At 41.8% G+C, this 21,180-nt stretch overlaps 1 protein-coding gene across 2 annotated transcripts; it reads right to left on the bottom strand.

The window, feature by feature from the left end:
* Positions 1–9,744: 9,744 nt before the first annotated feature.
* On the bottom strand, positions 9,745–20,442 carry EMC3 (ER membrane protein complex subunit 3). Of its 2 annotated transcripts, XM_054978136.1 has the most exons (10): positions 20,373–20,428; positions 19,969–20,249; positions 19,415–19,617; positions 16,083–16,140; positions 13,282–13,375; positions 12,670–12,774; positions 12,183–12,264; positions 11,974–12,053; positions 11,355–11,437; positions 9,745–9,979 (listed from the first exon to the last, which is right to left on the bottom strand). In XM_054978136.1, exons 3-10 carry the CDS (start codon positions 19,567–19,569, stop codon positions 9,851–9,853), a joined length of 786 nt encoding a protein of 261 aa, XP_054834111.1. In that variant the 5' UTR covers positions 19,570–19,617; positions 19,969–20,249; positions 20,373–20,428; the 3' UTR covers positions 9,745–9,850. The 2 variants fall into 2 exon arrangements, with proteins under 2 accessions (XP_054834111.1, XP_054834113.1); XM_054978138.1 differs by lacking the exon at positions 19,969–20,249 and having other exon boundaries at positions 20,373–20,442.
* Positions 20,443–21,180: the final 738 nt, after the last annotated feature.

Raw genomic sequence — 21,180 nt, 5'->3', positions numbered from 1 at the left:
AGATGGACTAGTTTAATTTTGGTTACACTGTTATCAACTCTGGATTTAAAGGGGTGGTGTATATATAATAACTTGTTATTGGATTTGCTCTTTTGGACTCTATTGCACTTTATGAATTCCTTACTTTGCACTGGAAAATACTAAAAATGTATTTTAGTATATTATTGTTCATTATTTATTGTATAGTACAGGTTAGGAAATGTTTGTATAGTTAGTTATTCATGGCACATGTTTCTGTTTCAGGAACAGAAAAGCAGCTTGCTCCTAGTACTCGGACAGTATGTTTGCAATGAGTTAATCTGTCGCTTTTCATGTGTATGTGTTTTTCACTAGTTGAATATTTTTTACTGATTAGAAATGAAACATCTTGCATGAAATTTCAGTGCTTTTCATTGTAATATTAGTTTTCACATAAACAGAACTGGAATGGAGCTTAAAGGCCAAAGTGAAGAAGAACCTGAAAAAAAGTAATGCACTTAACCTGTAACTGTTGTTCGTCGAGTGTCTTCTGTGCAGGCATATATTGGGACTCTGCACGTGCAGGCCAGCTGCAGAGAGATTTTTCTAGCTTAAAATATGTTAGGGGGGTGCTCTCCCCTACTGCACATGCACAGTAGCCTTCCCACCAAAACACGGTTGCTAGGGTGAGCGCCCCCAGATTCCCTCAGTTCTCCTGACCCACCAATATAAGAAGTAATATAGTTAAATAACACTCACAGCAGGGCAGGAGGGAGGGAATGTGTGTCTGCACAGAAGAATCTCAACTAACAACAGTTACAGGTAAGTGCAACGTTGTTTTTCGTCGTCGTCCTGTGCAGTCCCACCTTGGGAGTATAGCGAGCTACTCATCAATGGAGGAGGGTATGAGTGATCAGCCAAACAGCGACTGGAGCACAGCTATCCCCACCGCTGATTCACGTCTTGCATTTGTATCCACAGAGTAGTGTTTGATGAAGGTGAAGACCAGGTTGCCACTTGACACACCTCCTGCAATGGTACACCTCGGAGAAATGCAGCAGAAGCAGCTTGGGCTCATGTAAACTGTGCTTTAACCAGGAATGGGCAATGTATTCCAGTTTAGCGATAACAGAGTTTAATGGCTGAAACAATCCATCTTGACAAAGTCTGAGAGGATGCTGAGTGTCCTTTACAATTACTGGCATAATACACAAACAAGGCCTTGGACTTCTGGATGCTTTTTGTACTGTCTAAGTAGTACAATAAAGACCAATAATGATCTTTCAGCATCAGAAGTGGGATTAGGGAAGAACACGGAACACCACTTTTTGCTGTAAGTGAAACTTGGACACCACTTCTGGTAGGAACTCAATACTGGTATGTAGCAGAACCTTTTTAGGGAAAAATCGCAAGAATGGTCAATTCAAAATGCAGTGATTTCCCCCACATGCCTAGATGAGGTAATGGCTATGAGAAAAGCTACCTTCATAGTCAAAAGGGACATCTGACAAGATGCTAAGGGTTCAAACGGGGGTAACATCAACTGGGAAAGCACTAATGGTAGACTCCACTGCAGGACAGGACGGATCCTAGGAGGGAAAGTTTTAAATAAACCCTTATGAAACTGCTTGGAAACAGTGAGCAAACACAGTTTTTCCACCCACTCTTTCGTGAAAAGCAGATATAGCTGCCATATGTACCTTTATGCTGTTTACCGACAGCCCTGCTTTGTGTAAGTCCAGTAGGTAGTCTAGAATACATGGTAATGGACAGGAAAAGGGCGAAAAATCACTGGGCTGTAACCAGTGAGAGAAATGATTCCATTTCTGAGTGTAGGATACTTTGGTGGACCGTTTCCATGCTTTCAGAAGAATTTGTGCTACCTCGTCTGAGAACCCTAAGTTGGGGGGTGGGGTTGAACAACCACACTGTTAACTTCAGAGTGGCAATACTGTGATGCCAAACATTCCCTCTGATCAACAGGTCTGGAACCGACGGTAAGTGGTGGAAGCAGCCTTGCGCCATAGTGTGGAGGATTGGGAACCATTCCTGGCAGGGCCAGAAAGGGGCAATTAGTATGCAGTGAGTCTTGAAGACTCGGATTCTGCAAAGGACCTTGGCTACTAAGGGAGTGGGGGGAAATGCATAAAACAGGCCGTGAAACTATGGGATTTGAAATGCATGCCCCAGAGACCGAGGATCTACCTCTGCCCAGGAGCAGAAATTGCTGGCCTTTTTGTTGAATCTTGAGGCGAACAAATTCACTGAGGGAAAACCCCACAGATGGAAAAGAGGTAGAAGGTATTTTTCCTGCAGAGACCACTCGTTGGTTCAGAAACACCATGCTCAGAGTATCTGCCATGGTGTTTATGGTTCCTGCTAAGTGAGTAGCCTGAGGGTGGACGTTATTCAGTATGGCCCATTCCCAAAGGGCTGTGGCTTCGGCACAGACATTGAGCAATGCTGTTCCCCCTTGCTTGTTCAGATAATATAATACTGTTGTATTGTCCATATGGATATGCAACTCTCTTGCTGCAAAAGCAGCAAGGGAATAACAGATCGCTCAAAGCTCAAGGATATTAATGTGCAACTTAAACTCACTTGGGGACCAAGTATCTTGGATTGAAAGTGTGCCACAGTGCCCTCCCCCCAACCCAGGGAGGATACATCAGTGGAAACAGATGTCCGGACAGAAAGAATCAAATGCCCCTGTAATAAGTTGTAAGAGTTAGTCCACTTGAGTAAAGATTTCAGTACAGGTCTGGGGATAGTTTGACTTGCTGGGTGGTGGTGAAGGGGTTGTATTTGCGTACAAACCAGTTTTGTAAAGGTCTCATACGAGACGGGCAAAAAACACCACTGCTGTGGTGGATGCCATAAGGCCCAGAAGTGTCTGAATCATGACAGCAGTCTGATATCGGTTAGTTAGAAAGAACTGGGCTAAACTCTGTAGCCTCCTTCTCCTATCAGCAGCCAAAAAAGTCCTGCCCTGCAAAGAGTCGAGCTGAGTCCCAATGAACTTAATGTTTCTGAAGGAGTAAGAATGGATTTGTCCCAATTAACCAGTAATCCTAATTGGGAGATAGTATTGATGGTAAGAGTTATGTGCTTGTGAAGGGCTTCAGCTGTAGCCCCTACCAGGAGCCAGTCATCCAGGTATGGATATATTGCACAGCCTTTGGAGTGAAGGAAAGCTACAACTACAGCCATGCACTTTGTGAACACATAGGTTGCCGAAAGGTAAGACCAAAAGGTAAGACCGTGTACTTGAAAGCCTCGCCCCCCGCACATGAAAAGAAGGTACTTCCTATCATCTGAGTGGATTGAGATATGGAAGTACGCGTCCTTTAAATCATATAATCATAGAGTTGGAAGGGGCCATACAGACCATCTAGTCCAACCCCCTGCCCAGTGCACGATCAGCCTAAAGCATCTCTGACAAGTATTCATCCAGCCTTTTCTTGAAAACTGCCAGTGAGGGGGAGCTCACCACCTCCCTAGGCAGCTGATTCCACTTTTGAACTACTCTGACCGTGAAAAAGTTTTTCCTAATATCCAGCCGGTACCTTTGTGCATGTAATTTAAGCCCATTGCTTCAGGTCCAACCCTCTGCTGCCAACTGGAACAGCTCCTTGCCCTCCTCCAAATGACAGCCTTTCAAATATTTAAAGAGAGCAATCATGTCCCCCCTCAACCTCCTCTTCTCCAAACTAAACATTCCCAAGGCCCTCAGCCTTTCCTTGTAGAGCTCAGTCTCCAGACCCCTGATCATTCTCATTGCTCTCCTCTGCACCCTCTCGATTTTGTCCACATCCTTTTTGAAGTGAGGCCTCCAGAACTGCACACAATACTCCAGGTGTGGCCTGACCAAGGCAGTATAGAGAGGGGCTATGACCTCCTGCGATTTCGACGCTATGGCCCCTTTGATACAACCCAAGATTGAATTTGCCTTTTTTGCCACTGCATCACACTGACTGCTCATATTTAGTTTACAGTCCACTCTTACCCCAAGATCCCTTTCACATATACTACTGCCCAGAAGTGTATCCCCCATCCAGTATTTGTGCTTCCCATTTTTGTGGCCCAGATGTAATACTGTGCACTTGTCTTTGTTGAACTGCATCCTATTCACAGCTGCCCACTTCTCCAGAGTATTCAGGTCTTGTTGAATTTTAATTCTATCTTCTTGGGTGTTTGCTACTCCTCCCAATTTGGTATCATCAGCAAATTTAATGAGCAGCCCTTCCACGCCTTCATCCAGGTCATTGATAAAAATATTGAAAAGTACCGGGCCCAAAACCGAGCCCTGCGGCACCCCACTGGACACCTTCCTCCAATCTGATGAAATGCCGTTGACCACCACTCTTTGAGTGCGGTCCTCTAACCAGTTCCCTATCCACCGAACTGTCCTATAGTCCACTCTACAGTCTTCCAGTTTGCCCATCAGAATGTCATGGGGGACCTTATCAAAAGCTTTACTGAAATCCAGATAAATCACGTCAACAAAGTTCCCCTGATCCAGTAAGCTGGTCACTCGATCAAAGAAGGAAACCAGGTTGGTCTGGCAAGATCTGTTAGGAACAAAACCATGCTGACTTCCCCGGATCACTGAGCAGTCCTTCAGATGATGGTTGTTGGGGGTTTTCCGGGCTGTATTGCCGTGGTCTTGGCATTGTAGTTCCTGACGTTTCGCCAGCAGCTGTGGCTGGCATCTTCAGAGGTGTAGCACCAAAAGACAGAGATCTCTCAGTGTCACAGTGTGGAAAAGATGTAGGTCATTTGTATCTACTCAGGAGGGGTGGGGTTGAGCTGAGTCATTCTGTAAGAGTTTCCCAGGGTGTGGAATGCTAATGGCGGGAGGCTTCACTGTCTCCTGAGGAGGTTCTTTTGCATATGGATGCGCTGATCAAGAATTCCTCACTACATCCCGACACGCACAGAAAACTATGCAAGACTGAAGCACAGCCACCTAGACTATATGGACTCCCCAAAATACATAAAGATTCAGTCCCACTCCGACCCATTGTGAGTGCCATTGGTTCACCGACATATGAATTAGCTAGACCTCTGGCAGATCTCCTGCAGGACCACATCGGGAAAACCTCGTCTTACATCAAAGATTCAGCAGATTTCATCAACAAAATCAGTTCTCTGAAACTCAATCCACAAGACATACTTGTCAGTTTTGATGTTGTATCCCTGTTTACCAAGGTTCCAGTAAAAGACACTATTGCACTGATTAATCAGATTTTCCCAGAGGATGTAACAGCCTTATTCCATCATTGTCTGACAACCAGTTACTTCCAATGGGACAACGAATTCTATGAACAGATGGATGGGGTGGCCATGGGGAGCCCACTCAGCCCAGTTATAGCAAACTTCTACATGGAACATTTTGAAAAAACAGCTCTAGAATCAGCACCCCACAAACCCAGTGTATGGTTCCGGTTTGTGGATGATACATTCATCATTTGGAGCCATGGGGAGGAAGAATTGAGGGAGTTTTTGAATCATCTCAACAACATCCACCTGAACATACAATTCACAATGGAGAAAGAAAGTGAGGGAAAACTCTCATTCCTGGATACCTTGGTCATCCGCAAAGCAAACTTTCAGTTAGGTCACAAGGTCTACAGGAAACCAACTCACACTGATCGGTACTTACACAAAAACTCCAATCACCACCCCCGACAGAAAAGAGGCATAATGAAAACATTAGTGGATCGTGCAAGACGGATATGTGAGCCGCGCTTTCTCAATGAGGAAATTAATCATCTAAACCACGCACTTCAGGCAAATGGCTACTCCAGAAATGAAATCCGAAGAGCAATCAAACCCAGGATGAATCAAACAACCAAGGAAAAACAGTCACCTACAGGAAAAGTGTTTTTGCCATATATCAAAGGAATTACTGATCAGATGGGAAAGCTTATGGAAAAGCATAACCTTCAAGCAGTATTCAGACCCACCCGAAAAATACAACAGATGCTACGATCAGCAAAAGACAGCAGAGATCCCCTCACCTCTGCAGGAGTATACTGTATACCCTGCAGCTGTGGACAAGTTTACATCGGGACCACAAAGCGTAGCATCCAGACAAGAATAAAAGAACATGAAAGACACTGCAGACTTGGACAGCCTGAAAAATCAGCTGTGGCTGAACATAGCCTAACTCAAACAGGGCACAGTATCTTATTCCAGGACACCAAAATACTGGACAACACTTCCAACTACTTTGTCAGACTGCACAGGGAAGCCATTGAAATTCACAAGCATAAGCAAAACTTCAACAGGAAAGAAGAAACCTTAAGAATGAACAGAGCATGGGCTCCAGTTCTGAAAAACACCAGGCCAACAAAACACTCCACACCCGACAATGGCCCTGCAGAGAAGATTAGCACATCAAGCACCAATCCATATGCAAAAGAACCTCCTCAGGAGACAGTGAAGCCTCCCGCCATTAGCATTCCACACCCTGGGAAACTCTTACAGAATGACTCAGCTCAACCCCACCCCTCCTGAGTAGATACAAATGACCTACATCTTTTCCACACTGTGACACTGAGAGATCTCTGTCTTTTGGTGCTACACCTCTGAAGATGCCAGCCACAGCTGCTGGCGAAACGTCAGGAACTACAATGCCAAGACCACGGCAATACAGCCCGGAAAACCCCCAACAACCATCGTTCTCCGGCCGTGAAAGCCTTCGACAATACATAGTCCTTCAGATGCTTACAGATTGATCCCTTTAAAATCTGTTCTAATATTTTCCCAGCAACAGAAGTCAGACTGACCGGCCTGTAGTTTCCCAGGTCATCCTTCTTCCCTTTCTTAAAGATTGGGATAACATTCACTCTTCTCCAATCTTGTGGCACATCCCCAGTCCTCCACGAGGCCTTGAAGATGATGGGCAGGGGTTCAATTATAGCAAACCATACATTTGGTTCTAAAAGTTGGAGAACCTTGGCTAAAGTAAGCATTCTAAATTTTTGGATCTTTATAAACTTATTGAGATCTCTCAAATCTAGGATAGGTCTAGAACCACCATTCTTTTAACCAGAAAATATCTGGAGTAAAACCCATAGGGAGATGTTTGCAGATTGACTTTGCAGATAGCACCCTTTTTAAACTCGCAAACATTTACTCAGAGGCTATGAGAACAGGTTGATGAGAAATTTGGGGGTAAGGAAACAAGGTTTTTTTTCTGTAAACAATAATTTGTAACCAACAGTAACAATAGAACCCAAGAGTCATTCATAATAGACTCCCAGAGTAGTAGACTGCCAGAGTATAGGCACAGTCCGTCCAAGAAGGGAACAGAGCTAGATACTATCTCCAGCTCTAGTCAGAACAATGACTTCTGTCCCTGGGAAGCTGCCTTAGGCGACTGTGGCTGGCTCTGTTTCCCCCTGGTTCTTGAAGACCTCTTTGATGAATGGCATTGAGGAAAATGAACGGTGTCCATAAGGCTGCTGATAGGAGTACCTTCCTTGCCTTTGCTGATAAGACTGTTGGTAGGGTTGCTGGTAGGATTGAGATCTCTGGAACTGGCTTCTAGGGTTAAAGGACTGCTGTGAGGAAATGACCCCAAGGAATTTCATGGTTTGGTGATTCTTTTTGGTCTGAGATCACAATTCATCAACTTTCTCAGAAAAAAGGGATCTCTTGAATGGAAAGTCCTCAATTTTTGCCTTTTTATCCAAAGGAAGTGTAGTGGACCAAAACCACACATGGCGTCTCATAACAATAGCCGATACCATGGAATGGGCAGAGCAATCGGCAGCATCCTTCCTGGCTGTCATTTGCTGTTTAGCCAACTTTATGGCCTCTCCTTGCAGTGCTTTCAACAGGGAACATTTCTCCTCAGGGAGATCTTGAATGTAAGTAGACATTTGTTGCCAGAAAAAAATTGTACAATCCCATAATACTTTGGTAATGTGCAATCCTAAAATTCAGGGAAGCTGAAGAATAAGTTTTCCTCCCTATTGTATCCAACTTCCTGCCTTCCCGATCTTACCACTGGATTCAAATCCTGTTGTTCTACTGCAGACCAACACAGCTACCCATGTAAAACTGAAAACTTCCATGTGTGCTCTCCTTACTATTATCTACTTACATATTCTCACTGTGCACACAGAAACCCCAAGGGAGATAATAATAACAGTATGCTTTTAGACTGCTCTCCTAAACAGATTACTGCCCCTCTCAGAGTGGTGAACAAAGGCAGTGTTGTTATTCTCACAATACAGCTGGGGAACTGGGGCTGAGAGGAGTGGCTTACTCAAGGCCACCTGCTGAGCTCATGGCAGTAGTGAGATCTGAACCAGCACTGTACTGATATGTGCACAGAGGCACATTTTACATATACTGATGTGCATCACAATGGTTATGTCTCAATGCAAGTATATCTATGTCTCAATGCAAGTAAAAAGTATATATACTTTTTATAAAGGGAATATACATCTTACCTCTTGCATTACTATTATTTGCAAATGGATGAGGATCAGAACAATTAAATATAAAAGCCTCATGTAGCTCAATGTTATGAACTTGAATGTAACATGTTAGTTACACTTCCTGTTTACTTTATAATCTTCCCTCCTTACAAAACTGTTTAAAACTGCTCTCCTGCTTGCTGATACACATAGAAACAAACGGAAGATAAATGCTATTCTGAAATATTTAGCTGTTAAAGGGGAAAATGCAGCTTTAGTGGCTGGTTTATTGTTTGCACCATTTAACTAAACATATTTGACAACTGACACGGCCACTCTTCTTTTGTTTGATAAATAAGAACAAGAACTTTTTATTTATTTATCCTAGAATTTGGCATTATGTATTGAAAGAACGTGCATTCTTTTGATTCCATGTACAAGCCTTAAAAAAGCGATGGCATACAACTTACATATAAGCAACTTAAGTTACATACATTTTGAAGTTTGATGCTCCTTTCCTTAGGGAGCAAGAAGAGTAAAATATCATGCCTGTTTTCCCAAAAACAAAACCCATTTCTTAATAAAAAAAGGATTTCCTTCTGTCTAGCCTATTTGACTAACATTCCTATCAAATTCCTAAGTCAGGGAAATCTAAGCATCATGTTTGTTTCAGATAAATAATGATGGTAAAAATCAATGCTGAGTTTCTAAAATGAGGGACTAGTGTCAAGCATTCCCAAAATCAGTCCCTGGGAACTCTTCCCACATAAATCCACAGCTTAGCAGTTCTACAAGATAGAGAAGTTATTCTGCTTAAGGAGCAATGCCGAGCCCTGTCAATGAAAGCCTTCAGGGCTAATGCCTGTACAAGTATTTTAAGAAATATTAAAGTAAAAAGATTCTGAATAAGGCTAGGAATGTTTTAGATTAGCAGTTGGTCCATTCTAATAATCTGCTTTCCATATTCAATTGTGCTGAGTTTATAGATGTCATTTTTACTAAATTAGACTGCCAATCAATTAAAGACAGCTTAGTCAATTATTTAATCTACATATGAATAAACCAGTTGTAAAGAAAAAAAGCACCCATTGTTCTAAATGATGCATGCAGCTGGAGGAGATACTCCCTTCTATGGGAGATAGGAGTGAATGCCTCTTCTAAGAAGGCATCTGTTCCACCATGGATTTGTAAGTACTTGCATTAACTTTATATTGTAAAAAAAATAAACGGAGTACACATTTGTAAGTTTGGTAAATGGTTCCAAGTTTAGTGGTTTATGTTCTGACTTGACTCACCCTATCAATTTCTGACACACCTGAGTTCTAATAAAAAAAGACATCAGAGGAGAAGCAAAACTCTCTCCTGTAGCTACACAGCTCACAGAAGTTGATTGTGTTTATTCTGACCATCAGAATACACTGTACATAACCGATTTAACACCAGCCACTGAAAACAGCTCAGAACATGGATGTCTGCAATTCTTCTTTAAACATGCCTTCAAAGCGGAGGTCTTTAGCCATGAGTTCTTCTTCCACATCCTCTAGTGCCCATTGATGGTCAGTCAACTCCAAAGCCTCCCATTCAGTCTGCAATGACAAACAGCTTTGATAAAGCAGGCAGAAGCACCTCTAGAACCCGCTTTCACTCTTCACCACCATCTTCAGTCTGTATTCAATTGATGTTATTTATTCATGACAGCTTATGAATACTAAAGTTCTGCACTAGAATGCGTGCAAATATTCCCAAACTAGACAGCTCTGGGAGAAGAAGAAAAAGAATTAACTTGCAGTACGAGTTTTCAATAAGGACAGGAGTAAGGGGTTGCATGAGGAAGATACAAGGCTGTAGAAAACAATGTGGCACATATGGAGCAGGGGGAGAAATCTTGGGACTAGCTTGCAACAGCACAATTGGGAGTGGGGAGACTGGACAACGAAGAATGAGTAAAAGTGCTTAATTCACTGTAGCACTGGGATGTAACTGCCTTGTCTTCTCCACTAATGAATTCCTAAGAGTGCTCATAATTTACATTCTATAACAACAGGAATTTTCTGAAGATACATAATGAAAAAATATGTAACTCTTTACAGAATGAGATACTTATATAACAGTATTCTGCCTGAGAAGCAGTTTTTAGAATGCATGAAGCTACTGAAGCTGTTTGGAATATCAAAGTCTTATTTCTTCAGAGTAACTAGCTTCTCCATACAAAAAATGTTCTTGGCTCACAGAAAAATAAAAGGCAAGGAGAAGGGTTCAAACTTTTTGGATTTTTCTGTAAATCTGAGGGTTCTCTCAGGTTTGCAGAAAAACCCACTGTATCACTACATGGCCTCACTGCACAGATTTTTTTAAAATCTGAACTTTGGGGCCCTCTTAAAAATTAGATACAAGGATTGCTTCCCTTCCTTGAATCTACAGGAAAAATGCTTCAAAACCAAAAAAAATACTTACAAAATGACAGTGTTAAATACTACAGTTAACATTACAACCTGGCATTTAAAAAAAAACATTGGGTGAGGGGAGGGGGAGAAAGCGACAGCAGGAGGAGATGGTGAAAGTGGGAAGGGTGAAGTGGAAACAAGTTGGCAGCAATGGAAGAAGGGGTGAGAAGAAGAGGAGGCAGCATAAGTGCAGGAGGAGCAGCAGGCAGGTGGAAGAAAATAGTGGCATGGAAAGAAAGCATGCTTGGAGCTTTGTGTTCCAAATCTCCTTCTGACAGCCAGCTGATGGGGTGGGGGTCTAGGCAATGAGCAGAATGTCTGCCCAACACACTGTTTTAGCCAAGCCCTCCCTTGCTCACAATCAGCTGGCCCCATCAACAGTTCTCTGCCGAGAACAAGAAGGGAGGAAGTGGGGGCATGGAATTTCCCTTCCCTCATGAGTTCTCACAGGTGCCCCTGTTGTATTATCATAAGACCTGAAGGAGTCCTTTCAGTATTTGAAACTGAATCCTCATACCTTGAATGCTTTATTAGTATCTGCAGGCATGGCCATTGCTGCCCCTGTTATCTGCTCCTGCATTACTCTGGACTGGTCCGCAGCTGCAAATATGAAAAAAGAACAGCTCATGTTACTCAGTACAAAGAGTACTGGGATTATCAACAGGAGAGTTTTTCACAGTCAAGGCAGTGCAGTGCTCAGCAGATAGTACAACATTCTTTCAGTGTTATGCAAAATTATAAAGAAAGAAAAGTTGAGACAGTCAAAAGACTCCACTTCCTTCACCTTGAACAAGTGGAAGTATTTTGCCATTAAATTCCTAGAAGTTCTGAATACTAAGATAGGCAAGTTAATCAGAACTCTTAACAAACACTATAGTCTACAAGAGAGATTGATCAAAGGAGAGGATACCCATGGCATATTATTGATGGAGTTTCAATAACAGCTTGCGGCATTCTGCTTAACTTCCACCATTGAGGTCAAGGAACTACAGAAGCTACAGAAGAAATTATCTAGTTCCTGATAACTCAGCAGTCCTGTGAAGGTGCAGGCAGCACATTCATTAAGCATGGTCTGACCTCTCTACTCATCACTTTTTCCAATTATACTTAACTTTATAAAAACAGCAACTGCTTACCATTATCTTGGCCAAGAATGAGGGTATAAATGCTTCGTAGACCAAACACATTCAGAAAATACCAGGACGCAGAGCTTACCCTAACAAACCAAAGAGATTTGGTCTTGTTAAACAAGTACATCATATATGCAAGTGCCAAATTCCTAATTCTGCGGGAGTGTTCACAGTTCTACATTGTTCAAATCAAGATTAAATTTGAGCAATCTTACCAGGATGCATCCAAAGTAAGCAACTCAATCCCCTGCTGCAGCATTGGTTTAAACCGCAGTGTCAAAGGAAAAGGGACCTTTGCTGCAAAAAGAAAAAAACTGGTCACATATTTATATAGCACCAAAATATACACTGCTTTACAGAAGAACACGAGCAAGAGATGAGCAGAAGCACACATATACAGGCTTGTTGTTCCAGCTGGGCTTCAGAGGAAATTACAGGGCTCTATACAAAAATGGTGCTTCAAAGAAGGATTTGAAGAAACAGAAAAAGCACTATCCAGGTATAAAGGGGACAATAATTCTGGAAGGAGGAGGTATGAAGCCAGTGCAGAGATCGATTTCAGCAATGAGAGGCGAGGCGCTCAAGATCAGTATTTCTCAACTTCACGTGATGTCTGCAAAGTCTCTGCAAAGAAGTAGTAGTGCACAAAAAAGATCAAGACCTTCAGATCACACAAGCTAAGATTCTGAGACTGATACTTACTTGTAACAAAACCTGAGAAGGTCATGTTAATCCAGCCACCAATCAGGATCATCGGCAGCACATTTGTTACATTCCCTTTCATCATATCTGTCAACATGGTAGGATCTGGAAGAAAAGCAGTTCAGATGAACACATAATGGACACCATCTGCAACTCCAGGAGGTCTTGTAAAAACAATAAATGAAACCAGATCACTCTACCTTGATCTTACTTTGAGTATTTAAATTGAATTTTGGGGTGAAAGTCCTCAAGACCACATTCCAATGGGACTCCACTTTTCTGAACTTCATAGTGAATGTCCACAGGACCTGCAGCACAGGTTTAATTCCTCAGCAGGTCTCAGGTGCCTTTTCAGCAATGTTTCACTTCAAAAACATGAAGAGGCCAAGCCATTTTTGCCAAATATTTAGAGTCAATGTTTATGCTTAGAGCCAGGAAGTCATTTTTTATTTTCCAAATGGGCTAGGTAGTCTTCAAAATTGGTGGCACAAAACCAAACTACCCTATTTAATTACTGTTTTATTGTTTATGTTTTAGAAGGCAACAATACATACATCACAAAAGGAGTAATTTTCTTTGGAAGGTTGTTTCTTCTTGTGGCAACAGACATACCTGTCATTGGGGATGGTGGCACTACCTTCCTTTTCGTTTTCTTAAAGAACCCATCCTCGGGATTATTGAAGAAATACTTCCGTGTTAGAAAGGACTGAAAAAAGAGACAGATTTTAATGACAAAAGTTTTAGAATGCTACATGAATGGACTGAGTATGTTGCAATTTTTACTAACATTGCAATTTGAACTGAACATCATAAATACATAAGAACATGAGCCGTGCAGGATCAGACCAGCGGTCTATCTAATCCAGCATCCTGTCTCATGCAGTGGTCAACTAGTTGCTATGGAGGGCCAACAACAGGACACAGAGTTTGAAGCCTTCTGCTGCTGCTGCTACCTCTTGGCACTGTTATTCAGAGGTTCACTGCCTTTGAATGTGGACCTTCCTTTTACCATGGCTAGAAGCCACTGATAGACCTATCTTCCATTACTGCCTAATCCCCTTTTAAAGCTGTCTATGCCTGTGGCCTTCACTACATTCCCTGGCAGTGAATTCCACATCTTAATCATTCATTGTGTGAAGAATTTCCTGTTGTCTGTCCTGAATCTTCTAACCATCAGCTTCATTGGATGTCTTCAAGTTCTCATATTATGGGAGAGGGAGAAAAAGTTCTCTGTCCGCCCACCCTACTACATACATAATTTTATAAACCTCCATGATGTCCCCTCTGTCTCTTTTCTAAACCTTTCAGCCTTTCATCAAAGGAAAGGTGTTCCACTCCCCAAATCACCTTGGCTGCCCTCTTCTGTACTTTTTCCAACTCTGCAATGTCCTTTTTGAGATACAGGGACCAGAACTGCACACAGTATTCCAAAAGAGGGCACAGCACAGATCTATATAGGGGTATTATAATATTGGCTGCTTTATTTTCAATCCCATTCCTAAAAATCCCCAGCACAGAGTTTGCCTTTTTCACTGCTGTGGCCCAGAGTTGACATTTCCATTGAGCTATCCACTATGACCCAAGCTAGCTTTCCCTCTCAGCCTCAACAAATTCAGACCTCATTGGCATATACTTGAAGTTGGGATTTTTTGTTCCAATGTGTATCACCTTAAACTTGTCTACTCTGGATTTCAATTGCCCCATTGTTGTCCACTCTCTCAGTTTGTGGAGATACTCCTGGAGCTCTACACAGTCAGCTTTGGTTTTCACCATACTGAATAGTTTTGAGACATCTGCAAATGTAGCCACTTCACTGTTCACCCCCAGTTCCAGATTATCAATGAACAAATTGAATAGCACCAGCCCTAATACCAATCCTTGTGGGACCCCACTGCTTCCTTCCTTCCATTGAAAAAACTGTCCAATGATTCCTACTCTTTGTTTCCTGTCATTTAACCAATGTTTAATCCATAAGAGGACCTGTCTTCTTATTCCATAACTATTAAGCTTGCCCAGGAGTCTTTGGTGAGGAACCTTGTCAAAAGCCTTTTGAAAGTCCAAGTAATTTCTGCTGGATTGCCATTATCTACATGCTTGCTCACTTTTTCAAAGAACTCCAAAATATTGGTGAGGCAAGACTTTCTGCAGAAGCCATGCTGATTTTTCCTCAGTGGGCTTTGTTCTTCTATATGCCTAATAATTCTATCTTTGAATACAGTTTCTATTAATTTGCCTTGGACAGGCATAATTTAATGGCTCCTCTCTGGACCGTTGTTTAAACATTTGCTGCTCTCCAGTCTTCCAGTACAGTAGCTGAGTTTAGTAATGTTACATATATGGATTACATTCAAGTTCCCTAAGAACTCTTGGGTGTATGCCATCAGGACCTGGAGACTTACTAATTTTTAATTTCCCCAATAGGTCTAAAACTTGATGTCTTGATGCTTTTCACAATCTGCTCCTCAAATTCTCTTTTTGCATCCTTAATTATTAACTTGCACTTCTTTTGCAAGACCCTGGGCTCCATTCTGTTTGCTTCGTTGGGACAGAGCTTCTACTTTTTAAAGGAAGCCTTTCCCCTTTTTATGGCTCCATTGACTTGGGTAATTAACCATACAGGCATTCTCATGGACTTGGGAGTACCTTTCCTAACCTGGGGAATGCAATATAACTGGTATTCAATTAGTGTGGTTTTTAAATAGCTTCCAAGCATACTCTAAGGATTTGACTCTCTCCTGTTTCCCTATCAGCTTCCTTTTAACTATTCCACTCGTTTTTGTAAAGTTTCCTCTTTTGAAATCAAATGTTACTGTTTTGGATTTCAGTGGTAACTTTCCATTGAGACAAATGCTGCACTTCATGTTCTTATATACAGGTTTAGCAAAGCAGCAACATTAATACTGAAGTAGAATATGAATTTTAGAAATAGAAACCACACTAAGCAAACAAATTTTCACCAGTTACTGATTATTCTAATCTGCACCTCTCCTTCTCTCTCATATTCTTTAAAGGTAATTGAGCTACAAGAACTCACATTTTCACAAGTCCAACAGCAATATAAGTAGGCTGATTTTATACTTCATAGTTTCAGTGGGGGTTACTTTCAAGAAAGTGTTCTTAGGATTGCACTGTAAAGCACCACAGCGTTTCCAACAAAAAACACACCCTAAATACATGACCCATTTTTAGATCAACAGGAGTCCAGTACAGCTATCTTATTACCTTGCAAGTATTTCCTTATTGTTCGTATCAATAGAAATGTTGGAGACTGCTGCACAAAAGTATTTATAACTTAACTAGACTATGAAGATGAAAGCTTCAACCATTGAAGCGATCAAGTTCTCTCTTCTTGTAACTGCTAGTGTTCAAAATCAATTTGACATGGAGGTACTATAACAGACATAAAAACATACCTGCTTTGGAATATACTTCCCATTTTCTCTGAGTACTCTGCTTCGAATTAGAACTTGGCTGGAAGAAAAAGCCATTACCAGACATGTGAAATATGGCAGAAAATAAGGCAGACAGGCAGCAAGATGTTCTCAGAAATCAACTACATCTTACAGTGATGAAAAATTGTTAAATCACCGAGAAGGCCTTTTAGCTACATTTCCCCCCATTTGTTGAGTAACATCACCTACATAGTGTAAGGATATGTACCAAAGATGATTTCCAAATCATCTAATACTAGTTTGGAAACAGATTCCTCCCATTGTGGTTTTCAAAATTATAAGGCAGCAGATTTTATTGCTTGCTGCTGATGGTCATTTATTTGCTACTGTAGCACAGTGGTTAAGTGGTTGGGTTGCTAATCAGCAATCTGCTGGTTCGGATCTCACTACTGCTATGAGCTCAGTAGGTGGCCTTGTGTAAGCCACTCTCAGCCCCAGCTCCTCACTTGTATAATGGAAATAATAATGACAATGATTTTGTTCACTACTTGAATGGGGCACTAATCTGTCTAGAAGAATGGTATATAAGCACAATTATTATTTTATATTGTAATTGTGTGTATGTAACTTGTTGTGAACAGCCTTGGGACCTTTGAATGGAAAGCTGGTCTCAAAATATGTCAAACACATACATTTATACATTGTATTTTTGCCATTCTTAAATAAGAAAATAAGAATTTCTTTTTGACTAAACAGCAGAGCATGTACAAAATACAAATGAAAGCATGCAGTGATCAGCTAATCAGACATTTTTGCAATCACAGTATTCCCTTGACATAGTAAGAAAGATGATTGGGAAGGCCAGAATGACACCCAGGGACAGTTTCTACAAGACAAGCCCAAAGAACATAACAACAGAACACCACTGCTGGTCACCTACAGGCCACAATTTAAACCAGTCCCATGCATTATTAATGACCTACAACCTATGCTGGATTGTGATACTTTCCTCACATAAGCACTGGGGTGAGCGGGGTGGGGGAGAGACTTTTCCTTACTTACAGACAGCCTGCTAACCTGAAACAACTACTCACCCACAATGATAAACTACTTAACACTAACATGGGCAACAAACCAAGATGCCAACTTTGCTCTCATATCAATCTGAGCAACAGCATCAGTGGACCCAACAACATCAGCCATACCATCTTGGGTTCACACTCCTGCTTATCCTCCAATGTGATGTACGCCATCACGTGTCAGCAATGCCCTCCACTATCTACATTGGACAAACTGGCCAGTCCTTTCAACAAAGAATTAATGGACATAAGTCTGACATCAGGAACCAAACCATTCACAAACTAGTGGGGGAACATTTTAACCCTCCAGGATATTCAGTTGCTGACCTAAAAGTAGCAGTTCTCCTGCAGAGGAATTTTAAAGGAAGATTAGAAAGACAGATTGTTGAATTGCAACTGATAACGAAGCTCAAGAGTATGCATCCACCTGGACTGAATTGAAACAAAGGCTTCCTGTCTCATTACTAATGCTAATTTCTCCACACCCACTACCCCTATGCATACCCCACCCTATTCAATCATGCCTGCCTTTGTCATTCACTGGCTGCTATTGTCAGGTCTGTTACCCACAGTCCCTCCATCTTTGAGGACTTTGCAGTCATCCTCTGTATGTGTGTGTAGTTTTTCACATAAGCCATCCAGCTCCTGGGAAGACAGCACTCTTATCTCGGGTGGCTCACCACAGCGGCCTTGGGACGGTTCCTTCCTATTCTCCCACTGACAATACCCAGCTGGTTGGGCACTGAGGGTGGGGGGCTTATAGGGAGGAACTGGAACTTTGCAGCAAGGATTCCATATGTCATTCTCAGTAAGGGTTCTATGTACAGCCAGACACTTTTATTGCTTCTGTGTAACCTATGGACATATATACACTATAGTTATAATTTCTCAATAAAAAAACCTTGACTCAGGAGAGCATGGATTTCTTGCTGCAAGGGGGGACGTCAGCTTCAACGTATCCTGTTCTCCATAGACTGACAGTTATCATTCAGCTTTTGTAATCACTCTCCAAGATATAAGGACAGATGGACTCACATTCTAGCTGTATCTGAAGAAGTGAGCTGTGGCTCACAAAAACCTAACACTTATTTTTGTTAGTCTTATAGGTGCTACTGGACTCTTGCTTTAATCCATGTATTTGCTTTGGAAAAACAGGGTATGGATGCGCGGATTCCTACAGTGAGATTATCTTCAGACTAGGAAATAATTAAGTGATGATAAAACAAACTAGACTCTGCCATAATTCAAGGTTTTAAACTCATATGTAAGCACTGCAGTCTTTAATAACTACTTTTTCCTCCTGATTTTGCAAGACCTCATCTTGATTAGAGACTACAAACACATAATACAAAACTTGCAAGGAAAGTTATCCTATCCCAAATTTCCTTAAACTCTCATTTTAAATTTTTTTAACTGTTTGCAAAAAAAAGAGCACAACACAGCACAAAAACAGCAGCATGGAAGTCAATATCCAAAGCTTATGGAATGGCCTGCCTGATGAGGTCAGGAAGGCTTCCACTATCCTGGCATTCTGCAAGTTATGTAAAACTGAATTATTTAGAAGGACTTTTTTACACAGATAAGAGGGCTAAATTAGAATGTAATGGTTCAGAAAAGTGTTTTAATAAAGAGAAAGGGACTATGGACAATACTATTGAGTACAGTATTACTAACTGTTCCTGCATGTATCCTACTGTGTAATTTCTACATTGTCTAAAACATGCCATATCAATACATTTGCCTTGCTTAAGAATTCTGCAATCTTAATCCCATTACATTGCTTATTAGATGTCATATCATGTTGACTTTATTGATTTATACGATGCAATCCACCTTGAGTCTCAGTAAGAAAGACAGACTATATATAATAGGAATAAAATAAAATGAAGATAAATGTAGAAATCTCAGTATTTCTAAGAACTTGTAATGAATTTTAGGCATGTAAGTAGCAATTTAGTCTTTTAATTTAAAAATGGAACTACCATGGATGTTGATTACCCCAGCTGACATGATCTATTGGCCAAGTTCCTTTTGTAGTACTTCTACCTTCTTCACTGCCCAGTAATTGCTATACCAGCAACATAAATCCACAACCACCAGCAGCACAATACATCTCATCTGTTACAGTCTTGTGCTAGCAATTAAAATCACTTGTTGAACACCATGATTATATATTGCTGCCATCAACCTTGTATGGCTTTTTCATTAGCAGTATTATTAGAAAAGACACCAGACAATGTTGACAACATATACTTAGTTGCAAGCATTTCTTACCTATCAGACACTTGCTCTTGAGTGAGCTTTTTGTCACTCTGCAGCAGAATAGACACATAGTGGCGAATCATCCCCACAAAGAAGGTGATGAACACTATGGGAAGCACCACCCATAGTCGAATGTTGGAATCCAGCAACAGCTCCGGCTCACTCATTGTTTAAATACAATTCTGGTCATGTGTATCAGCTCTAATCTTTAATATCTAAAGAAATACAAGTCGTGGAGTAAGGACTACATCTTCTACTCAACAAAACCAAAAACAAGTTTAATTGCCTTACACTGTTCCAAGACACAGGGCCAGCTGGTGTGTTGCCACTAAGGTATTCCTTATTTCAAAAGATGTTTTCTGCTCCAGACTGCTAAAGCTCCACAGAACATGATAGCTTTCCCAATTACTTAACAATAAAAATACTCAATACAGCAACCCTCCCCCTTTCCCCAACTGATGCGACAGCCCTAACAGTGATTTCAGGGGGAAGCTTTGATCTCAGACTTGGGATAGCGCCTATCGGGGATGAGGGTTGCACTCCCAACTAAAGGAGCAGGTTCGTACCTCGGGGGCACTGCTGGATCCGGCCCTCCTGTTGGATAAGCAGGTGGCAGCGGTGGTCAAGGAGGCCTTTCACCAGCTTCGGCCCCTCCTAGGTGGGAAAGATCTTGCCACTATGGTCCAGGGATTCATCTGAACCACAACTGAGCCCCAGAAGCTATTTTTAAAGTTCAGGCTCCGAACACATGAAAGAATATTCAGGGGCCGGTTCCATAGAATGGCAGCCAGACTTCGCGTGCCGAATTAAAGCGAAGGGTTTCCAGTCTCGCTTCTCTTCTGAAAGGCTAAGCAGGGGCGGAGAAAACACACCAGCTCAACACCCTGCCAGTACAGAAGAGAGAAATCGCGCCGCTCTGCCCGTCCCTTCCACGGGGGAAACACACAAAAGCCCAGCAGCCGCTTCTTACCTCGGACCCTCAGGCCGACCTGGTCCCACTTCACTCTTCCGGGAGTGACGGCTGACGCCTTTGACAAGCGCCCGGTGGTGTGTTCATCACGTGCCCAGTGAGGTCATTGATCAGCGCCCACTGCTGACGCTTGGCGGGATCATTTGAGAGAGAAGGACGCCCGATGGTGAGGCCAGAGCAGGCAGTTCGTGATTGTGCTGAAGGGACTGGATTGGCCGTAGTCATTAAACGCCTTCCGCGGCGCTCGCCAGGGTTCGTTTGAGTAGTGAGGGTTGAACATGTGTTCAGTAGCATAAAAGCCTTAGGCTTTTATATAACCTTGGGCCTGCTTATACGAAAACATGTCCCATTAACTAAACCAGACCTTACTTCAAAGGAAGGGCTTAGGATGTATCTGCCACGATCCTGTAGAGGGGTACTTATGCTTAAGTCCCATTTTTTAAAAATTGGGGATGATCCTAGGCAAGGCTGCGTAGGATTGCAGTTGAAGAAATAAGTAGCCCTGTGGCCCTTTAATATTAACAATTTTTTAGAGCTTAAGCTTTCATGTGCTGGAATCCTTTTCAACAGAGGGCTCTGTCTCTGGAAAGTTTGTGTCATATAATTACTTCTATTATGTTGCCACAAGATTGTTATTTTGACTGCAATGGACAAATGTGACAAACCCTTCTGGAATTAGTATTGAATAATGATAATAATTGGGTTTATATACCAGTTTTGTACACAGATTATTGCTCTGCTCAGAGTGGTGAACGGAGTTATTACTAAGTTTAATTTTTTTTTTAAGTTTACATCTTTTGGAAATGTT

The sequence above is a fragment of the Eublepharis macularius genome, chromosome 4 (genome assembly GCF_028583425.1).
Source record: "Eublepharis macularius isolate TG4126 chromosome 4, MPM_Emac_v1.0, whole genome shotgun sequence".
In the NCBI taxonomy this organism is placed as follows: Eukaryota; Metazoa; Chordata; class Lepidosauria; order Squamata; family Eublepharidae; genus Eublepharis; species Eublepharis macularius.
The sequence above is the reverse complement of the archived record's forward strand: the minus strand, read 5'-3'. Positions and strand labels throughout refer to the sequence as shown.